At 32.0% G+C, this 22,368-nt stretch overlaps 2 protein-coding genes and 1 pseudogene across 3 annotated transcripts; 1 reads left to right on the forward strand and 2 right to left on the reverse strand.

Moving 5' to 3' along the window:
- On the forward strand, positions 1-3,029 carry LOC125214367 (receptor-like protein kinase HERK 1 pseudogene; annotated as a pseudogene).
- A 4,699-nt stretch (positions 3,030-7,728) lies between these two features.
- Positions 7,729-8,485, reverse strand: LOC125215980 (uncharacterized). Its single transcript, XM_048117573.2, has one exon. The coding sequence runs from the start codon at positions 8,327-8,329 to the stop codon at positions 7,943-7,945; it is 387 nt and encodes a 128-aa protein (XP_047973530.1). The 5' UTR covers positions 8,330-8,485; the 3' UTR covers positions 7,729-7,942.
- A 10,763-nt stretch (positions 8,486-19,248) lies between these two features.
- LOC125216991 (uncharacterized) lies at positions 19,249-20,958 on the reverse strand. Of its 2 annotated transcripts, none has more exons than XM_048118795.2 (3): positions 20,664-20,958; positions 20,406-20,558; positions 19,249-19,582 (listed from the first exon to the last, which is right to left on the reverse strand). In XM_048118795.2, the coding sequence occupies exons 1-3, from the start codon at positions 20,928-20,930 to the stop codon at positions 19,397-19,399; spliced, it is 606 nt and encodes a 201-aa protein (XP_047974752.1). In that variant the 5' UTR covers positions 20,931-20,958; the 3' UTR covers positions 19,249-19,396. The 2 variants fall into 2 exon arrangements, with proteins under 2 accessions (XP_047974752.1, XP_047974751.1); XM_048118794.2 differs by having other exon boundaries at positions 20,406-20,570.
- Between the last annotated feature and the right edge of the window lie 1,410 nt (positions 20,959-22,368).

Genomic DNA, 22,368 nt, shown 5'->3' on the forward strand with positions numbered 1-22,368 from the left:
TTCTAACTTCAATTTTCCATTGGATTTTCCCATAAATCTTAGGACTGAATAAAAATGGATGTGAACGCAGATTAAAACACTCTGTAGTGGAATCATCTCGTTTTAGGAATAAAACTATATTTTGAATTTGTGTCAAAATCCAGTTGGCCATTATTCAGTTGAGGCCAGGTTTGATCGCCTTTAAATTTGTTGTATTCATACGATCTCCATTTTTTGGTTTCTTCCCCCTTTATTCATTCCCTCTCACCATTGCATTTATTCAACACAAATCTCGTTTCCCCACCGCCTCAAAGGTGCAATCTTTATACATCATTTCACTTCAATTGCTGTCTTACTTCAATATTTGATGATGGGATTTGGGTTTTCAATTTGGGGTTTATTGCTGTTGAATCTCGCTTGCTGTTCGAGGGGATTCACACCCGTTGATCAATTCTATGTCAACTGTGGATCGTCGAGCGACGCCGTTGTGGGTAATGTTACTTTCATTGCTGATAAATCTGCTGCGAAATATCTCTTAACCCCTCAAGAGATTTTAGCTGATAGCAATTTGAATTCGATAACTAGGGCTGAGGATTCCCCTTTGTTTAGAACTGCTAGAATCTTCAATGGCCCTTCTAAGTATACGTTTCCGATTAGGCAAAGCGGTAGGCATTGGATCCGCCTCCATTTTTACCCTTTTATCTATCAAAATTATGATATGAAAACCGCTAGTTTCTCTGTTTTCTCTCAGACGACTACATTGCTTAGTAATTTCACCCCTAAGGCTGCTATTGTTAGGGAATACTCTGTTAATGTGGAGAGGGGGGATCTCGTCATCGCCTTTTCGCCTTCTGACAATTCGATTGCTTATGTTAATGCTATCGAGGTTGCATCCGTGCCCGATAATCTCATCGCGGATGCTGCACAGCTCTATAGCTCTTCGGGGCAGTTTACTGGGCTGTCGGCTCAGTCCCTGCAGACACTTGCGAGGCTGAATATGGGTGGCCCGTTCGTGTCGTTGGTGAATGACACATTGGGGCGTAACTGGGAACCGGATGGTTCGTATTTGAAACAGCCGAATCTTGCTACTAGTAAGTCTAATATCCCGGCTGTTCAGTACCCTAGTGGTGGTGCAACGGCAGATACTGCTCCACCGACTGTTTATGGGACTTGCACGAAGATGAACTCAGATGGTGATCCAAATAGTAACTTCAATGTCACCTGGGACATCCCGGTGGATCCTGGTTTTCAGTACTTGATTCGGTTGCACTTCTGTGACATTGTGAGTGCATCGCCTACCGATTCTGTGTTTAATGTTTACATTGACACGTATGCTGTTTATCGAGATCTAGAACTATCTACGAAACTTTATGGGAAGTTGGCCACTGCTTTCTATGGGGATTTTGTTACCCCGGTGCTTGATAGACCTAACGTTAGTGTAAGCATTGGTCCATCTCCTAGGGGTTCTTATCCTGATGCGTTTCTAAACGGTTTGGAGGTTATGAAAATAAGAAATAGCAAGGACAGCCTTGCTGGGGCATCTGTTATGCCGTCGTTTCCTAAATCGAAGAAGAACTTAGGCATTATCGTGGGTGTGAGCGTTGGAGTACCAGTAGCGTTGATTTTGGTCGGAATTCTGTTTTTCATGCACAAAAGAAGGAAACGTCAACAACTGAAATTCTCAAAAACATGGGTTCCTATATCGGTTAATGGTGGAGCTTCTCATACCATGGGAAGCAAATATTCGACTGGCACAACTGTCAGCGTTGGTTCGAACATGAGCTATCGCATCCCTTTTGTAGCAGTGCAAGATGCAACAAACAACTTTGACGAGAGCTGGGTGATTGGAGTTGGTGGGTTTGGCAAGGTTTACAAGGGAGAATTACACGATGGTACAAAGGTTGCTGTTAAGAGAGGCAATCCCCGGTCCCAGCAAGGTTTAGCAGAATTCAGAACTGAAATCGAGATGCTTTCCCAGTTCCGCCATCGCCATTTGGTTTCCTTGATTGGTTATTGTGATGAGAAGAATGAGATGATTCTGGTATACGAGTACATGGAGAATGGGACTCTCAAAGGCCATCTCTACGGTTCAGATCTTCCAAGTTTAGGCTGGAAAGAGAGGCTCGAGATATGCATTGGAGCTGCAAGAGGGTTGCACTATCTCCACACTGGCGATGCTAAAGCAGTTATTCATCGTGATGTGAAGTCAGCAAACATATTGGTGGACGGGGACATGATGGCTAAGGTTGCTGACTTTGGGCTTTCTAAGACGGGGCCAGAGCTTGATCAAACTCACGTCAGCACGGCTGTAAAAGGGAGCTTTGGTTACCTCGATCCCGAGTATTTCAGAAGGCAGCAGCTGACAGAGAAATCAGATGTTTACTCATTTGGCGTTGTCTTGTTTGAAGTTCTATGCGCCAGGCCTGTGATAGATCCATCTCTACCCCGAGAAAAGGTTAACTTAGCTGAATGGGCAATGAAGTGTCAGAAGAAGGGCCAGCTTGATCAAATCATCGATGTGAATCTTGTGGGGAAGATAAAACCCGATTCCCTCAGAAAGTTTGGAGAAACGGCAGAGAAATGCTTGGCGGATTATGGAGTGGACCGGCCTTCAATGGGCGATGTTCTTTGGAATCTTGAATACGCACTTCAGCTTCAACAGGCAGTGATCCAGAATGATCCCGATGAGAACAGCACAAATGCTATCGGGCAGCTGTCTCCGCAAGTTGGTGAGTTCATCCATGTCGAGACTACTACCACTTCTGTTGCCCAGTTTGAGACCTCGAGTGTTGATGATCTGTCGGGTGTCTCGATGAGTAAAGTTTTCTCGCAGCTGGTGAATTCCGAGGGGAGGTGATTTAAATGCTTGTAGATGATGTTTATGTTTGAGATTTCCATTTGTAATTGTTCATCGTTTTCAAGCAACATTTACACTGTTTAATTGTTTGCGTTTCTTGCTTTCATATGTGGTATGGAAATTGAAACCAGAGTTGTATAAGATTTTGGAGGGCCTCTGCCCTATGTAATGAAAGTTAGGTATCATTGGTTTTCTTGCATTTGTAATTTGTTATAATCAAGATTAGCAGATTTGATACATAGATATACACTGGTAAATTGAAGTTAATTTGATTTTTATTTAGATTTGGACTTTGGCATTATGTTATGATTGAAATGGTGAGCTGTATCCCCCTTATATATATATGCCCATCTTAATATTTTGTTTTATATACATTTATCTACCATAAAGGCTGTGTTCTATGAAAGATGAACACATCAATACTTCATTCTTGTTTAGGATAGTTTCATAGAAAAGGTTCCTAAACGAGAACTCTTTTTAACACGTCAATACTTAATTCTTGTTTTCGATAATTTTAGAGAAAAGGTTCCTAAATGAGAACTTTTTTGTATGCTATGAAGGATATACTTAACTGTTAATAATTTGTTTAAAGAGAAATTGTATACTCTTATATATATATATATCCAAAAAATTGAAAAAACCGTACAACACCGAAACAAACTGAAATTGTATAACAAATATCCAAAAAATCAAAAATAAACTTTCATATCGAGTTCCAAATACTTTGTGTGCTACATGGAGTATATTTCAACGGTAACAAAATGACGCAATTAAATTGTTTTACACTTTGTTAAGTTTTTTATTTTTAAGTATAAATTAATTTAATTAATTAGATTTATAAACATTATATGATTTTTGGGTTGTTACGTACCTGAACCGAATGGAATTGTAAAAACTGAAATTTCCTAAAAAGTAAAACCAAAACAAACCAAAATTAGAAAATAAATCAAACTAAACATTAAAATTCAATTTGGTTAGATTGAGATATTCATTTTTTTCCTCACTCCTAATAAGAAGGCCATTAGTGTTGCAGTGTGCAAAGAGAGTATAGGGGCACATTTACAAATTTATCCCAAATTCATATGATTATATATTTCGTGTATATCATCGCCAAACTTGAAGTTTAAGATTTGTCTCTTTGTTGGTTTGCTATTTTTCTCTTTATTTGTACTTTTAGTTTCCGGGTTTTGGTAGAACTTGGAGAGCTTGTTAGGTTTTGTTTTACTTAGGCTCTAATGTGTCACTAAATCTGAAATTTTACTCATTAATGAATGAGATAGTCAAGATTATAATGTACACCGTAAAAAAATTGTACTGTATGAATGTAACCTAACAGTCATTTTCTAATCGAATAGTTCACATAATTAAGAGAAAAAAACATCGATAGATAATGATATAATTCAAAATGAAAACTACAACTAACTCAAGAGGGATTCACAAAAGGCAAAGTTGATGGCTTCGTAAACTCCACATGAGATAATAATTGTATCGTAGATCATAGTACTAACCTATATAAAAGTACTCAATCCGTCCTATTATAAATGAAATATTTGTCTTTTTACGTAATATTTTACGTAGTGTTGTTTTGTGAATTAATGAGAAGCGAATTAAATACCTAAAAGAGATGAAAAAGTAGAAATGATATTAAATATTTTATTTTTAATGAGACAACTCAAAATAATACGGAGTAAGTACTCCTATTAAATTACATTATGAATTGCAACCTTTTCCGGCGAGTGAGGAAAATTTTAAGTAAAAAAACAAAACTAAAAAGTGAAATAAGATTATAGTGGCGACGAATCCAACGAAGTCGTGTATTGTAAGTTCCATAATTACAAGCATGTTTTTGAACTTTATGATAATGTATGGTTTTATGGTCGGCCCATTTCTTTCTCTTTTGGCCTACTCCTCCTTCTAATCATGCTTCCCACTCCATACCTATCATTTCGTCTCTTTGAAATTTTTGTTTTGTTATATCATGGTAGTAACTTATTGCATTGCTGGCCTAACTATATAAATCGGGTTTCATAAAAATAAAAGTTATTTCCATTTTAGTCCGTCTTATAAAAATAATTCACTTTTATTTTTTGATAACTTCTTTATCTGTAATGAGATAAGGCACTTCATCCATTAATATACTCCAATATTTTTTTTTTTCATATTTCTCTCCTACTTTATCAATTACACATTAAAATTTATATAATCACAAATGTACCTATTTTTGTGGGATAGGAGTATAACTTTCTCGATTTAGTTTAAATTTAAATGAATACAATATGAAAAGATCCATATGTTACTCTTCAATTTTGAGAATCTTTTGTTAGTATTGCTATAACACGGACATTCTTTTTATGCTAGTATTTTCCTATATTATATATTTTTTTAATTCTTATTCATTAATAGTACTAGTAATTGTTAGTATTAGGATTATCGACTTTATATATATTATGTAAAACCTACAAACCATTAAAATGAGGAAGTGAATATATTGAGATTTGATTTTTAAATGATTTAAAAATCTTAATGATCACGATACTAGTTTATGAAAATATGAACTAATACAATAAAATCAATATATAAATGGCAATAAAATACTATGAACTAATAAAATAAAATCAATATACAAATTTGTGGGATTCGGACAAGTTTTTATTCAAACAGCCAAACTTAGCCTGCGTATTAACAGTTTAACACACCTTTTCCATATCTAAGTACAAATTATTGTTCCAATCTGATTTAGACAACTTATTATCTTAAATTAGTTAAATTACAATTTAATTAGTCACTTTCAAGTTTCAGTACACAAAAATTCCCTTTGCAGTGTCCTTTTACTCTACGGCGAAATCCGATTTTTTAATTATGTAATCCCAATAAATAAAAGAGCTAAATGAGATTATAGTCACGAAATGTGATCAATTATCTCACGATTGTTATAAGAATAATTTCAATCGTTTTAACAGTTAAAATGACTCTCAAATTTGGTTTAACAAATATTGATCTATTTTCATGTTCGATGAAATTTCAATAAACTACTCCATAAAAGACTTATCTCTTTAATTTGAAGGTTGCAATAAAAATAACAATTGTATTCTAATACTAGTAAAATCTCTTAGTATTAATTAATCAAGATGGTTATCCAGAACAAAAGTACAATAATAAACAATGTTGATAATTTTCAAAATAACAAACTAAAAGAGTAACCACAAAACGAAAATATTCCCTTACAATAACTAAGTCAATTAACATTATATTTATCTGTATATGCATTTGTGAATATAAATACAATGATTGGTGGAGCTTAACTACTAACACTGCTACTTTTTAAATTAATTAAGAATTAGAGAAGAAATCTCACCATCAAGATAATATTCTAATCCTCTTTTCTTATTTCAAAATTAAAGATTCCTGCGAAGGTTTTAATTTTGAACATAAATCAAATAATCATTGAGCAATAAATGTGTTTTAAATTTTACAATATAGTCAATGACGAATACTTAAAAGCTAAAAGGTCAAATTTAAACCGCTATTTAATTCATATAATCGTTAGTCTTTCATTAGGGAGCAAACCCACACCATTCATGATATTATTTTTTATACAGTAGTAATACTTTTTCCCCCAAATTAAACGGAGAAAATATTAATAATGCAGCTGATTAAATGCATATTAATCCTGATATGAATATAAATAACCATTGACTCATATCTTAGGAGTACTTAACATAACCAAAATCAACTATGAGCTGAAGATTAAATAATTATTAGGGAGAAAAGTACTACCTCCACTTTTAAATAAGTTTTAGACTTTAAAATTTGATAATTTAACCCACGACATTCTTCTCATTTTACCTTTTTTGAAAGTTAATAATTTTATACATGTATTTATGATACTAATAGTTTTTTTAATATGTATAGTTTGACGATTGGAGACACTTGTTAAAAAAGTGAGGCAGCATATTATACTAAATCTCTTTTATTAGTAGTAGGAGTTTATTTTATTTTGAAGTTGGGAAATTTGATTCCATGAATCCTCAACACACACAAAAAGTTGTTATATCTGTTTTATTGATATAAAAAGATTGATGTGAGTCTATCTACAAGTGCCACTGAATTCTAGTGGAGGCCAATTTTAAATCATATGAAGAAATTAAAAAATATAAATAACCTTTTTATGAGGCAGACAAGTGACAGCACTTTAGTGGAGGAGTAGGCTAAATTGAAGTTATATGAATCTGAAAGTCGTCAATGGCTGTAAAATTGAATGGTGGAAAATGAAAAGGTATAATTGAAAATTACATTGGCCGACCTTTCCACGCACTAAATATTTTTTCTATGTGTATATAACAAAATCAAAGTCATTCACGTAAATAGTAGATAAGGCATATGTGATATGTTCATTGCTTTTTGCATCTTTCTTGTTCTAGAAACTCTTTTTTATAGTTCCATTTTTAAGTTATGAATCTCTGAACGATATAGTGCGTTGCATATGACTAATTTTTTATTTTTTATTTTTTTGCTTTAGAATTTAGATGATGCGTGCATGTTTTTGCATTCATAATTACATTTCATGTATTTGACACGTTTTATTTTGAACCACTGATTTTTACATGTCATTATATGTAGTGTTCTTGCTTTGTTGAAAACAAACTTGTATTTTTTTTGTGAGTCAAACCAATCACATAGAGATTACGCATTCCACATTTGTCCTCATGAGTCATCATCTTTTTAACACTCGGTTGCGCCTTAATGTTACCTACATTAATTATTTGGAATGCTGCTAATTGAATCTTTCAAATAATCAATAATAACGTTCTTAATTCATTTATTAAAAGAAAACGTTCATATTTCCAATGCATAATCCATAAAATTATTTTCGAAACAAGACAAGTTATCAATAGTACAAGACAAAACCAAATTATAAGAAATCATCCGCCCATTATCTCCGTACAAGAGCACATTATATATCCCATCAAAACAAGAGAGAGTAAATTCTATGAAAAATAAGCATACATAAATATATAATTATTAACATATACTTTAAAAACAAAACTAAAAATAAAAAGAAAAGAAAGCAACAAATTTAGAAGAAAAAGAAAAAGATTAGTCAACTTAATTAGCAACATCAATCTCGGTGGTGCAAGAGAGCAGCCGCCGGAAAATATAGGTCAAGGCGGAGCACGAGGCGGACTTGGCCTTCTTGAGGCCTGCGGCCGGCTTCTTCTTGGTCTTGTCTTTGGCTCTGCCGAGGCACTTGACCTTGGCCTTCTCCTCTTTGTAGTCTTCCTCCCTCGAAAACGTGTAGCTTCTCAAATACATTTGCCTGCATGAGATGCTGTCCACCACTCTGGGGCGGCCGTGACTCGAGTTGTGGGATTTGGAGCTCATCGACCTAACGAACTCGAAGTCGGATTCCGGCCATTTGTACAGGTTCACGTAGGTTGCTCTCACCGGAACGCGGGCGTCGTCCACGCAGCTCGATATACAGACCGACGCCATCCTTTCTCCGGTGCCCCGTGCCCCGGGATTTTGATCGATTTTCTTGATTGTATGTAAGAAGAAAAGATGGCTCTGCCGGTTGGAGAGACAAGAAAATAGAGAGAGAGAGGGAATGTTTGGGTGAGGTTTTGAGAAATAGAGAATGTTTATAAGATTATAGTGGTGTTGTGTGCTTTACCTATTAGGAGTACCGGATTAAGTAAGGCAAAACACATTCTTAGCTTTTTATACTTTAATCAAAATGTCTATTGGGTCCTCGTACAATTTTTTCGTTTTAATAGATCCTTATACCTTTCTCATAAATTTCATCGCATCCTCGTACAATTTTTTCATTTTAGTAGGTCCTTAAACTTTGATTATAACTTTTATTAGGTCCTTATACAATTTTTTATTTTAAGATATACCTTTACTTTTATTTTAGATAATAATTTATATTTAATTAAATTTAATGAATCTTTTAATTTTATTATTTAACTTATCTTATGATTATAAATATTCAGGGAAACATATCTTTCAATATAAATATAAATAATCAATTAAAAATCAGATAGTTATTCTAAAAAAAAAACTTCAATTTTAATCTTCAATCATCACGATTAATCTTTTTATTACTCTCTGCAACTTATTGAGATTATTGGATAACAAGATGATATTATCTTTATAGACTATGCTAAGTTAAATAATGGAATATTAAAAAGTTCATTAAGTTTAATTAAATTTAGATTATTATCCAAGATAAATGTAAAAAAAGTCCCTAAAGATTGTACAAGGACCTATGAAAGTTATGATAAAAATAGAAGGACCTACTAAAATAAAAAATTGTACGAGGATCTGATAAAAATATTATGAAAAGTATAAGGACCTGTTAAAATGAAAAAATTGTACAAGGACTTAATAAACATTTTAACTAAAGTATAAGGACCTAAAGATGTGTTTTGCCATTAATTAATATATAAATTGAGTTTTTAAACATAACGATACACGTACACGTATACGGACTATGGAGTATATAAGTATGAGTTTATGAATTTGAATTATAGATTAAATAGGAGTCCTGAACCTATTAGGATATGATATTCATATAGCATATTCTAGTGCTATTTATTAAAGTTTAATTCAATAAAAACTAGGCATATTGGAGAATGGGAATGATTTGTCATGATCTGATTGGTTGGAATTGAATTGTAGTGGTCTTGAATTTGAGGATTTTTAGAGTGCATATGGTTAATTGGCTATAGCCATCACCACACCAGTCATTGACTTTGACCTTTATTCGTGAATATACTTTTATGGAGTATTTCTTATATTTCTTTTTTTATTTTTAAAGTAGTATATAAAAATTTTGAGATTACTCTCCATGTATCGCCTGCACCGAAGCTATTAAATATTCCTCGATTGTCACAAATTATACAGTAGTTTAATTTTAAACAATCTATATAAAAAAGGTAGTCCTATTATTTTCCAACAATTCGGTTCGGCTTTGATTCAAAAATTTTCAAATTTTTTCGATTCGATTTAAAAGAAAACTTGCTAATTGATTCAATTTCATTTCAGTATGTATTTTAGTCAAAATGCAAAATATTCCCAACCCTACCCCTAACCTCACTATTTGCACAAGTTTGACGGCTGAGATGTAACAATAGAGACGATTTAATTAATATATAAAACAAATGCAACCAATTAATCTGTTACTTTTATAACGTATTTGAAAGTCAAAAATTTAAACAGCGGCACAATTACTGAAAGTCAAAATTTTGTATGATTCTTCATAGCTACTACTACTAGCTAGATACAAATACTGAAACTCCAAAATTTTGTAAAATTAGACCATATATATGGCCTGATGGTCACAACATAATTTAATTTAGTAAAAGGATTATGATTTTATTATTAACATGGAGTACAATTTAATTATCAATAACAGCAACCAATATTTTAAATTAAATCCACCATAGGCAATAATAATGCTGAAAATTAATACTACTACTCAGTATAGTTATTTAGCTCATCAACGATTTACGACATACCATAAATGGTTTGGAACCATGACCTCCACGAAATAACCTCCTCAAAATTAATGCAATCAAGCACTACTTTAATAATATTTTGACACCCTATATCCATCGTGAAAAGATATACTACTATATGTGTCTTGATTACTAAGCAAGTGCAGTAGCTAGATTCATATTACTAATAATTTGAGGTGAGCAATCATTTTTCTCAAATGCTCCACTATATAAGATGATAGCATAATTAAGTAGTTAATTCTAGACGAAATTCATGGAGTAATTAATAACTCAAAGATCGCAAATATTACTACATGTTGATTATGTTGAATAATTAGATGGATGATGATGAATGAGGATGAGCCCTTAATTGTGACGTATAATCCTTCAAGCTAATTACTTACCTAATTATATTACTAGTAGTATATATATCCAGTCAGGTGCATGGTAATTTATATATGTGTTGCATGTTTCATGTATACAATTTTGATAATTAATATACATAGTAGTAGAGACGTGATCAAAATGAAAACTCTAAATATTGTACAAACTCAAAACAATGACCTGGATCACTGGAAAATGTCAATAGATCACAAAAAAGCATCAATAGGAAAATGTCAACAGAATTTCAACGATAGTCAATGATTAATGTTGTATTGATACTGTGTTGCCATTAAAATTTTGAAATTTTATACTATGTTGATATTATATTAAAACTGTGTTAGAAACTGTATTTTGGAATTTTGAGTTTTTACGGTAAATAAGTTTGCAGTTGATCATAAACTATCCTATGGTAATACTCCATGTACTTTAAATGTAAGATCAATATAGAAGAGGAATATAGTTTTCTAATTCTAATGTTTCCAAACTTCCACACATTTTTCCTTTATGAGGTCATCTAATTAGTTAAGGCTGCAAATTGTCCAGAGAAGACAATGATGAACTACCAACCCACTCCAAGAAGTAAATTAGAGATTTTTCATCATTGCTCAAGCATTCTTTGCTTTCTCGATGGAGTATATATTTTGTCACAATATGTAATTCACCTTTTTTTTTATATACTTAGAGCTTTTAATTTTAAGAAATTTATTGTACATAATTTTTCAATAACATCACGAAACCCAAACTTTGGCATCAATCTACGTGGCATGCCAGATCTAATGTGGAATATATACAGTTGTAAAGGCAATACTACTATTATCTACTCAATTCGTTGTGCTATATGCATTTTCTGATGCCGAAATTCAGGCCTAATGGCATTATTTATAAAATATTGGAGTTTATACATCAATTTGCTTTGTGATAAAATGTGGCATTTTTCCTAAATTAGTAAGTATTTCACACATGTAGTTTGATCGATCTTTTTGTTTGTAAATCATGGAGTGGTAATTATTTTATCTGCCGCCAAAAGGAAATGAGGAAAAGTAAGAGGCTGTTCTTTATATCTCATGTTTACAGAATAACACAATAATTTCAAATTTGAAGAAATTGGAAAATTGAACCTTAAATCAATTAGGTTTGGGAAGCATATAAATATACTCTTAGAGCATCCGCAATGGGCGGCTAGCGACCGGCTAGCCGATTCGTCGCGCTGGCCAATCGGCTAGCCGAACCATTGGAGTCGGCCAGCGCGAAATCGGCGAGCCGATCGGCGTGGGCTGGCCGATCGCTCGGCGCTGGCCGATGCGCTAGCCGATGCGCTGGCCGCCATTGTGGCGGCCCGATCGGCCAGCGATCGGCCAGCGCCGAATTTTGTTTTTTTTTAATTCTTTTTTTTACTTTTTTTTAATTCTTTAAAAAAAAAATCTTTTAATTCTTTTTTTAAATTTTTGAAAAACTATATAAACGCGATTTTCTCTATCTCTAAATTTCTGTACAAGAGCAACATCTAGCGACAAACTATAACAGATTCAAGGTGGCTCGTGTGTGGAAGCCTGGATTTTTTTTTATTATGTTATTTTTATGATTTTTAGTTAATGTACTTTTTTTATTTAAATAAAATTATTGAATTTTCCCGTATATGTCTCGTAAATTTAATTCCGTATTTTAATCGTAATTTTAATTCCGTAAATGTAGTATATTTTGAATTATTTTTATTGCGACTAGCCTATGGCTGGCCTAAATCTGATGTGGTAGGTAGATTTTTTAGTGTTGCTGACGTGGCAGGGGAGAGAATGGCTGGCCTATTGCTGGCCTAAGCACCATTGCGGATGATCTTAAACTAGACTATGTTGTTGGAATCATAGAGGAAAAAAGTTAAAACATGGGCCGATAAATCTTTTGTGGTAAGCCCGTACAGTTTAATGGGCTTGGGCCTAGATTATAATACTAATTGTAAATTTATATTCCCTATCCAATTGAACTGGTAAGCCCATGCCTATTATAGCATTCCAATGTAAGACGAGAAAAATTGATAGTTATACAATTATAAGTTTCACAAAAATAGCTAGTTTTTTTTTCATGAATTAATGAGAAATTTCATAAAAAAAATATGGTAGATTTATACTTTTTCTTGCAATCGTCCATAAATACAATAGGAGATGATCCACATGACCCCCAATGCTATATTATGTGACTATGGTAATAGTCCTATTTCTTAATGAATATGTTGCCGTACTGAGACTAATTATGGAGAAGCTGAGACTAATTATGGGTTGATAAAATATAGTAAGATTGAGTAATCAAAAAAAAGATTATCGAACAAGCTCAAAATTAATCAATTCATTACAATAATAGTAGTAGTAATAAATTAATTTATATTAGTATAACTTATCATTCAAAATAAAGATCTTTATAAGGCAGGATAGATAAGTGAATGTATAAATTTCTCAAAGGTAGGTAGTTTTATTTCGAGTGAACTTCAAAAATGATCTCTGGACTATGGATTTATCTCAAAAATAGTCCCTGGATTTTAAAAATATATCAGTAGTCCCTGGACTAAGGGTTAATATTAAAAAGGGTCCTTTTGCACTGTTTCCAGACGAAAATGCCCTTTTGAGGGTTTTGGGGGTTTGGGCAATTTGGTCTTTTTACACTTTTAACATTTTAAATCTGATATTAATTCAGTTATGTACTAAATCTGATATTATTTCAAAATTATCATTCTTCTTCCCTTTTGTCATCCTTCACTTTGTTTCTTTATTTCAATATTAGATTTAATTTATAAAATTAAATTTTAAATTTTGATTTTTAGATATCAATAAATTTTTTTAATTAAAACTATTAATTCATGGACACTATAAATATTGATTAAAACTATTAATTTTTGTTATTTAATATAATATTTAGCTGAATTGAAGAAGTACAGAAAAATAATATTAATCATGATGGAAAAATAGGAGCTATTCTATTTAGCTTTCGTTCGGTTGTTATAATTGTTTGTGATTGAATATTACGAAGTTTGACTAAAAATTTTATATAGGAGTACTTTTGTTGAAATTTTCTAGTCATTTTGATTGTTTTCAAATTAATAAACGAAAATTATATTAGTCTTACATTAGATGCATATTTATTTCAGAATAAATCGTGTTATATAATTTATTTATGATTAAAGCTATTAAATATTGATTAAAACTAAGTTGTTGTCATATCTTATTGATTAAATATTAGACGCTATCAAATATTGATTATGACTATTAATTTTTGTTATTTATTAATTTTTATAATTAAAAAAATTTATTGATATTTAAAAACTGAAATTTAAAATTTAATTTTGTAAAATTAAATCTAATGTTGAAATAAAGAAACAAAGTGAAGGATGACAAAAAGGAAAAAGAATGATAATTTTGAAATAATATCAGATTTAGTACATAACTGAAATAATAGTATCAGATTTAAAATGTTAAAAGTGTAAAAAGACCAAATTGCCCAAACCCCCCAAAATCCCTCAAAAGGGCATTTTCGTCTCGAAACAGTGCAAAAGGACTGTTTTTTATATTAACCCTTAGTTCAGGAACTACTGATGATATTTTTAAAGTTCAGGGACCATTTTCGAGATAAACTCATAATCCAGAAATCATTTTTTAAGTTCACTTTTTTATTTTTAGCTACAAGGACGACGTGGCTAATTTTAAAGAATCTAATCATATAATCGTCGTTTACTCTCTTTCATTTCATCAATCAAATCCTAATACTAGGTAGCTACGGCGTGCCACCCAGGTTTTTAGGCTTTTAAGTTTTTCTTTATGAACAATCATACATAACCACTAATTCTAGTGTAATGCAGCTTCTCCACAAATCTTCACCTCTAATTATTTTCTTCAAATAATAATTCGTGTTTGGGAATTAATTCATTTTTGTTTCAATGAATTTGTAGGTGTCCGTTTTTTCTTCCCAAAGGACAAGGATATTCTTCGTCGGCGAATGCATCATAGACTCCCCCAGCCTCTCCATTTGAGAAGTATCTATAACATTTTCCTCCATTTTTCTAGATTTTTTTTTCTAAAGTTTTTTGGTACTACTACTACTACTATAAAAAGGGGTACTGAGGTGAATCTGTTCTACTCTAGATTATTGAGATATATAAATAAAAATGAAAGGAAGTAAAGTATTAGTTGAAAAAAAATTGAATAAAACTAAAATAAATAAACTAAAAATGTTTGTTGACATTAAAATAGTATATGACTATTTAAATTTATTAAATTAATAGATATCATTACACATCTATGATTAACATTGACATTGATTTGGTTATAGACTGAGTATCTAGTATAATGGTTTTGTAACGCCAGATGAGCAGTCTGGTCAAATTGGTAAATGCGGATATTCGATCCAAAATTTTGAATATCTGATTCTAAATTTTCTAAAAACTGATACATGATATCCGATCTGAAACTGATTTCGGGTATCCAGTCCTGATTTTAAAATTTTCTTTTTTCTTTTTGTTAAAAAATTAACTACAAACTTTTAGAAATATAAACTTGAGGTAGTTCGAATTAGAATGAAAACAAAAATATGTAATAAAAATGATAACATGCTTAAAAAAATGACGCTAAACACAAAATGAGCATTTCATCCTCACATTAAATAAAATTAATAAGTTATCTATAGTAATATAAAAGGCGAGTTTTGATGTGTTTTAGAATTTTCATAAGTTTTGGTTTTGCATTTTAAGATTTATAAGTATTGGGCAAGAATGCAGTAAATCTTCCATAAATAATAATATGTTTTACGGAGTAACTACCAACAAACCTCTACACATTCTCATGACACGTAAGATATAAGTTTCTGTGAATATTTTGAAAGCAGCCATTAAAAAATGTAACGCCTATACAATAATTAAAATTGTTTAATTTAGGTCGTCATTAAGGAAATATAACTGCCACAAACGTAAATTGTGGAAACAACTAATTGCACTAAATAATCCGGCAATTACTACTGATACAAATCCAACGCCAAAATCAGGCTTTTAGCATTTAGACGAATTCTTTATATCGTTGCAAAATTTATTTTTGACTTTATTACTATACCATAATGACAAAAATAATGATAGTTGGCGTTATAAATTCATAATGATCGATGGTTAATACATGAACTAAGCTCTATAAATATAAGTTCAAAAACTTGATTCAACAAATCATTAGAGGTAAGGGTGTCACAGACGTGTAAAGAGCACCAAAACCACATGAGGCTCAACTCCGGCACTACCATCCACTCCAGGATGTGCAAAATCGAGGAAGAGTCTCAAACATGTAGAAATGAGGAATTGAGAAAAAAAATTGAGGCAACTACGCATCGCTCCTATATGGGAAGACTCTAAAGAAAGTAATGTCGGTGATGATGGTACAAACGTAGAAGCCGTGCGGAGAAGTAGCCCAGAAGTCGTGCGGAGGGAGTCGCCTAGAAGCAGGGAAAGAGAAAGAGAGAGGGCTGTTGGTGGCAACGAGCTTTACCTATCGGCAAAAAAAAGGGCGGTAGGTTGGATTAGCGGTGGAGAGAGGGCTTTGAGACAAAGAAGAGATGCTGAGAATGAGAAGACTCTATTTAGTTATGAAATTTGAGATTTCATTTTTTTTGAAATAAAACTGATTAAATGGGTGAAACGTTTATTAATTAATAATTAATGAATGCAGATTCATTCTTAATTTATGGAATTGATGAGATTGTGAGCAATTTAAATGTGTCTCATACATAAATATATTTTGAATTTTTAACATTCCAAAAAATAATTAATAAGATATTGTAATAGAAATCTTATTAATTGCTCAATAAGATTAATTATATTGCAAGTCAAATAGCCAAACGGAGAATTTAAATGGGAAAAATAATGATACGCCCAAAATAAGGTGGCGGTTGAAATTATGAGAATAATAAAGAATTCAAAATTAGTTAACTGGCAATAAAATCTAAATATAATTGAAAAGATTGTGATAACGTATTGTGCAAATAAAAATTATAAATATAATTGAAAAGATTGATTTTTTTTTTCATTTCTTTTTCTTTTGAGATACACATTGACACCTCCAAATAATCAGTGACAAATAATTACTATGAAATGATTCTTGGTAAGTGATAATGAAATGAAAATGAAATTACGATTTTTCATGTTGATTCCAATTCTATATATGAATAAAATGTAAATTAATTTATTTTAATTTACAAAAATTGTGTAATTTTATTGAATGGTGAACAATAAATTATATGTTTAACATATACATTAATAAGCAAATTTTATTATATTTACCGACCTTAAATTTTAATTTTTAAAATAATTAAAAATATAAATACTTTGATTTAATTTATCAAGATATTAATAAAAATATGCACGTATTTTTTTTGCTAAATTATCTAATCAATATTGTTTATAATTTTGAAAGTTGTTTCATTTTATAATTTTATAATAACACTTTTATTTTGAACATTTATGATTTTAGGTTTCATATGATGATATTGTTTTCTATTTCGTAAAATTGTTTTACATAATGAAATAAGTAAGTATGAAGAAAATAAAATTGATCGTGCATCGCACGAGTGTGATACTAGTATAGATAAATATTAACACTAATAATCAAAAGAAATCCATCGAAAGTTCGAAATATATCCCAGATTTGAGATTTCTATTATGTTAAGTATTAACAAATACATACACAATAAAGTCTTCAAGTATTAATCGCAGTGGACTTGGTTCTATAATAGGCAAAGTATTAACACATACATGATTTATTAAATAATTTTTTAAAAAAAATCGGGTAAGTCGGGTATATCCGATCCGATATCGGGCAACCTGATACCACAATCCAAAAATCTTACTGATACGATCGAATTTTGCACTGTTTTAAGTCTATTATTTGGTCCGTTTCGAGTGTCAAAGTTGCATTACATGTCCATAAATTGCATATTTTATCTATTTTGGTATTTTTACGTGTTTTGTGAGAAATGTGCAAATTAGAGCCTAAAAAAATAGCTAAAAGTCTAAATTGGAAATCTGGAAACCAGCGACCGCTGGCCGCCAACAAACGCTGAACAAGTAGCGGTTCGTGTCGGGAAAGTTGTGCTGAGAAAGATGAACATGCCCAGCGACCGCTGGGGTGTGCGCAGCGGCCGCGCCAGGAGATCCTGTAGCTACAGGATGATTGTCAGCGACCGCTGAAACAAAGTGCAGCGACCGCTGATCAAGAGACAGAAGCTACGGAACATTACACAGCGGCCGCTTGGAAAACGCGGTGCACATATTTGACCTACTTTCTCCACAAAATTTATCATATTGTGCTGAATATTTACCATAATTATGGTACACGAAAATTGGGCTATAAGTACCCCTCAAGCTTCATCATTAAGGATCTTCTTTTTGCTGCATAATTCCAGAGAGTAATATTTGAGAGTTCTACATTGTTCATCAAGTGCAAGGGTTTGAAGAGGGATTCAAGAGAGGATCAATGATACAAGGATTCAACATTTGAGTTTTATTACTTTAGTTCTTATGTTTTATTGTTTTCCCTAAAGATTATGTCTTTAGATTTTCAATCATGTGTAACTAAATTCGTAGAATTATAGGGATGTATTACTAACGACTTTGGTTCCTATTTATTTAATATCCGTTTTGTTCATCACTTCGTTTCTATTCTAAGTGTTGGATAATTTGTTTCACGTTTGAGTGACACATTCCGTGATGATTTATTGACTTGCTATATCGTGAGAGGAGGTTGGGAGTTAGAAGAGCTTAGTTGACACTACAATTAGCTTCCTTTAAAACGACACTATTAATTGAGGGTGAGGGCATCTTGATAGTCTTAGGAGCTTTTAGGAGTTACAAATCTAGGATTGACGCCCCTAGTGTCTGTAATCTACTTTGTGCGCATGGACAATACTTGTGTGACTCGTTCTAGTGAAGTATGAACTGTGCTAGGATGTTGTAGTTGGAATTTGTATAATCATAACTGTGAAAGCACAATCCTGAGATTTCTTTATCTCATCTGCATCTTCTCTGTGTTTTATCTGCAATCATTGTTTACTTTTGTTTTTACAAGTTTTTATTTTTAAAAACCCAAAATCTCTTGTTTCTCCAAATAGTAAAAGAAGCTTAGTAGAAGGTAGCCTATTTGTGTCTGTTTTCCATGTGTTCGATATCCGGTATTAATCTTTAACTATACAATATATACCTTGTATACTTGTAGGATTATTTAATGCTAATAAAAAGTGCATCACTTAGTACTTGATCTCAATCAGAAACTAGAAAAATTGGGTATCGGATATCCAATTACTTGACTTTTTCGGATTGAGGGGCCTACTGATGGGCATATATGATTATATAATGACTTTTACCAATCATTAACACTACAAATTTGTTTCAAAAACTAATCGTTTAGTACTCCCAGTTTCGATAGTAGATACCGGCTGGCGAAATTGATTGGTATATATGGTTATATAATGTCTCTTCATCAATAAAAAAGTTTTTTTTTTACAAGTCGGAGAACCTTGTGAATACAATATTAACATTGTCATGAAACCAACATTACATCAACAAAGGAATGAAAATATTTAAAATAGTTTATACTTTTTTTATGATTTTAATAATTCTCGATGAAAATAATAGTTAAACAAATCGAACACTAAGATCAATTTATCAAAATGAAGATATTAACCCAAGATCAGATTTGTTGAGTGCGTCAAGTATAGTAATCCAGCTTTGATAATCGTCCTCATCTTCCTCTTGAAATGGACATTGAGTCGCTTTCTCTATCACATCATTTTTCGCAAATCTTCCCCTCACTCGCGGCCGACTGTCTGCCAAAGTCTTCCTACATTCATACTGTTCCAACCAAGAATCCCTATGTTACTTGCAAATAAAAGATTCACCATAGCACATCTTAATTAGATCGATTGTTTTATCTCTAAACTCGATGAAAAAACTTATAGATTCCATAAAGTTAGGTATTCCCTCAAATCCCTCGTAGTTGAATTGGAACTCTTTTAAGCACAAAATTTAAGAAAGAGATGATTAGTGTGTTAAATAGATAGAAAAAGAAGTAAGAGAAAAGTGAGAAAAAATATTAATTATTACTACTATGGAAAACGACTTAACTATGGAGAAACTTTTCAAAATAAAAAAAAGACTCAACTATGAAGGAACGATGGGAGTATAACTTATGAGTAGTGAGACCTATGTGACAAGTGCCATTAATTAGGAGTGGTGTTTTTTAAAGTTTAGTTATAGAGTAAATACTATACGGATGTTTTATGCAAGGTCACTTAGAGAATAAATACTATTCCCTATATTCATCCCACAAGAGTATAGGAGTACATTTTTATTAGGCACAAGTTTTAATGACAATTAAGTAAGAGAGAAATAGAAAAAAAAATTTGAAGTGTTGTTAGTAGAGAATAGGTCCTCCCTATTAGAGAGAAAAATCTTTCAAAACTAAAAGGTGCATGCTATTGTGAGACAGACTAAAATGAAAGAGTGCATACATACTATTGTGGGACGGAGGGAGTATACGGACGTCATTATACGTGTTGCATGGAAGGATGTATAAAATAATTTAAATAATAATATGCTTTTATTAAAATTATTCTTTTTAATTTTATTTTCAAACTATGATTAGTAGTGGGCCTCCTAATAAGTAAAAACGAACCTTGATTTTCTTGTTGAAGTTCCTGAGATTTCTCTTGCTTCTGTATCTCTCAATTCTCTCTTTTTTCTCCTCTGGGCTGTATGGAATGGCTCTATTCATGCTCTCAAATACGCTATCCTCACTTGCAAATGAGCTATTTGACCACTTATAGCACTGTTGCATTTCCTATTACTTAGCCAATTAAACACAATTAAAGTTATTACTATAGTCTATAGTTAGCTTGCAATAATAAAACAAAGTCTTGGATGATACCATTACCTGGGAGCTGTCATGGCTATTTTCTGATTCAATGTTGTAATAGGCTTCCACATTTGTATCAATGAGATATTGGCAATTGATGAGTGTAGGACTGTGTGCTCCATAAGTTGTACTATTCGACTTCGGGGAATCCACGTGGCTGCTGCTGCCGCTGCTGCTGTGCCCAATGGAATCGTAGTAGTCGCCGCCGCCTAGGAGGGCCGGATACACACGCTCAGCTGCCGGCGCGTGGTGGAGTGAAAATTGGCCCCAATATGGTCCGGACATAATTTTTCTTGCTAGTGTTATGTTATGATTTTTGTGGGATGATCCTATATATATAAAGGGAAATTAAATTAGGTAAGATTATGATCAAAGGCCATATTAATAGATGACGTCATGTCCGATTGGGCGTTGACTTGCCAATCTTGTCACTTGGCCTACCTGCACTACCACATGACTAGGGATGGGGTGATGGAAGTGGGTTAGATATTTACATCACCTTATACAAATGGTAAATTGAAATATTCACACATTAATGGAATCGTCCCAAAATCTGAATATTTAGGGTTAACACTGAGATTTTCCATCTTGATCAAATTTGATGCACTCAATTAACACATACGAAAACTGAAGTAGAGTTGACTAGAAAATCGATGGACTGCTCCAGTTAACATCCCTAATAAATTTTTTTCTAATATTTCTTTTGTCAATTTGTATTTTTTTTTGTAACGAAATTAAGCTTTGTTAATATAGGTATATTTTTCTAAATGAATTTGTAAATTGCATAAATTTAGTGTTTAATACACTGGTGTTTCGATTTGTGTATGTGTTTCTCAAAATAGCAAATTTAGATGGTGAAATAGCACGTGTAACATAATAATGAATATAAGAGTATAAAAAACGCCCCCACCACTTCAGTTACAAAATATGCTCTTTATATAGACTAGAGGCTAGAGCCATGTGGGTGGCACACACCCTTCTTTACTCTAAAGTCTAAACTATATGCTATATATATACACTCTAGCTTAGGCTTTTTAATTAATTTCTATTTTCATTCCATAAAATATTTATTTCTTTATTTTGTTCGTTTTTGGATGCTAGAGACCTCATGAATTGGGATCGAATTAAATATCATTTTGACAATATTGTGTTTATAACTCTTAGATATATGGAAACGGTGGAATATGAATATGCATATGAATATGAAATAAATAACCACTCGATCAATTATATACTAGTATGTTTTTTCAAAATCTTCTATCATTCGTACAATCGATGTTAAGATTTCATCAACGTATAATTTAACAGAAGATGAATAATAGAATTTTAAAAAATCCCTTTTCAATAGTACAAATTAATTTTTTTTAAATGTGTGATTTAAGATATGTCTATGTCATGCTAGCCTTTTCTACGACTAAATTGTTGCCACTACGATATTACTCATTTGATATTGATCAATTTGCAACAGTGCTTCCTTCCTTTTCTCTCCCCATTTAAAAAAAGACCAGTTGACAATTTTCTATGTATAAAACAAACAAACATATAGTAACAAATTGCAACTTCAAGTTGGAAGAGAATTCTAATATTGATAATTAGCCCTAGCTTGCATCTATTCTAGCATGTACTACTAGAAATTAAACATTTGATGTTTGATTGAGAAATGAAAATCATTTTGGGCCGTTTCATCACCAAGATCTACGGCAGAAGCATCCACTATAAAATC

Source organism: Salvia hispanica, chromosome 3, assembly GCF_029641045.1.
Source record: "Salvia hispanica isolate PSC_SH4W2 chromosome 3, Shi_PSC_v1, whole genome shotgun sequence".
Classification (NCBI taxonomy): Eukaryota; Viridiplantae; Streptophyta; class Magnoliopsida; order Lamiales; family Lamiaceae; genus Salvia; species Salvia hispanica.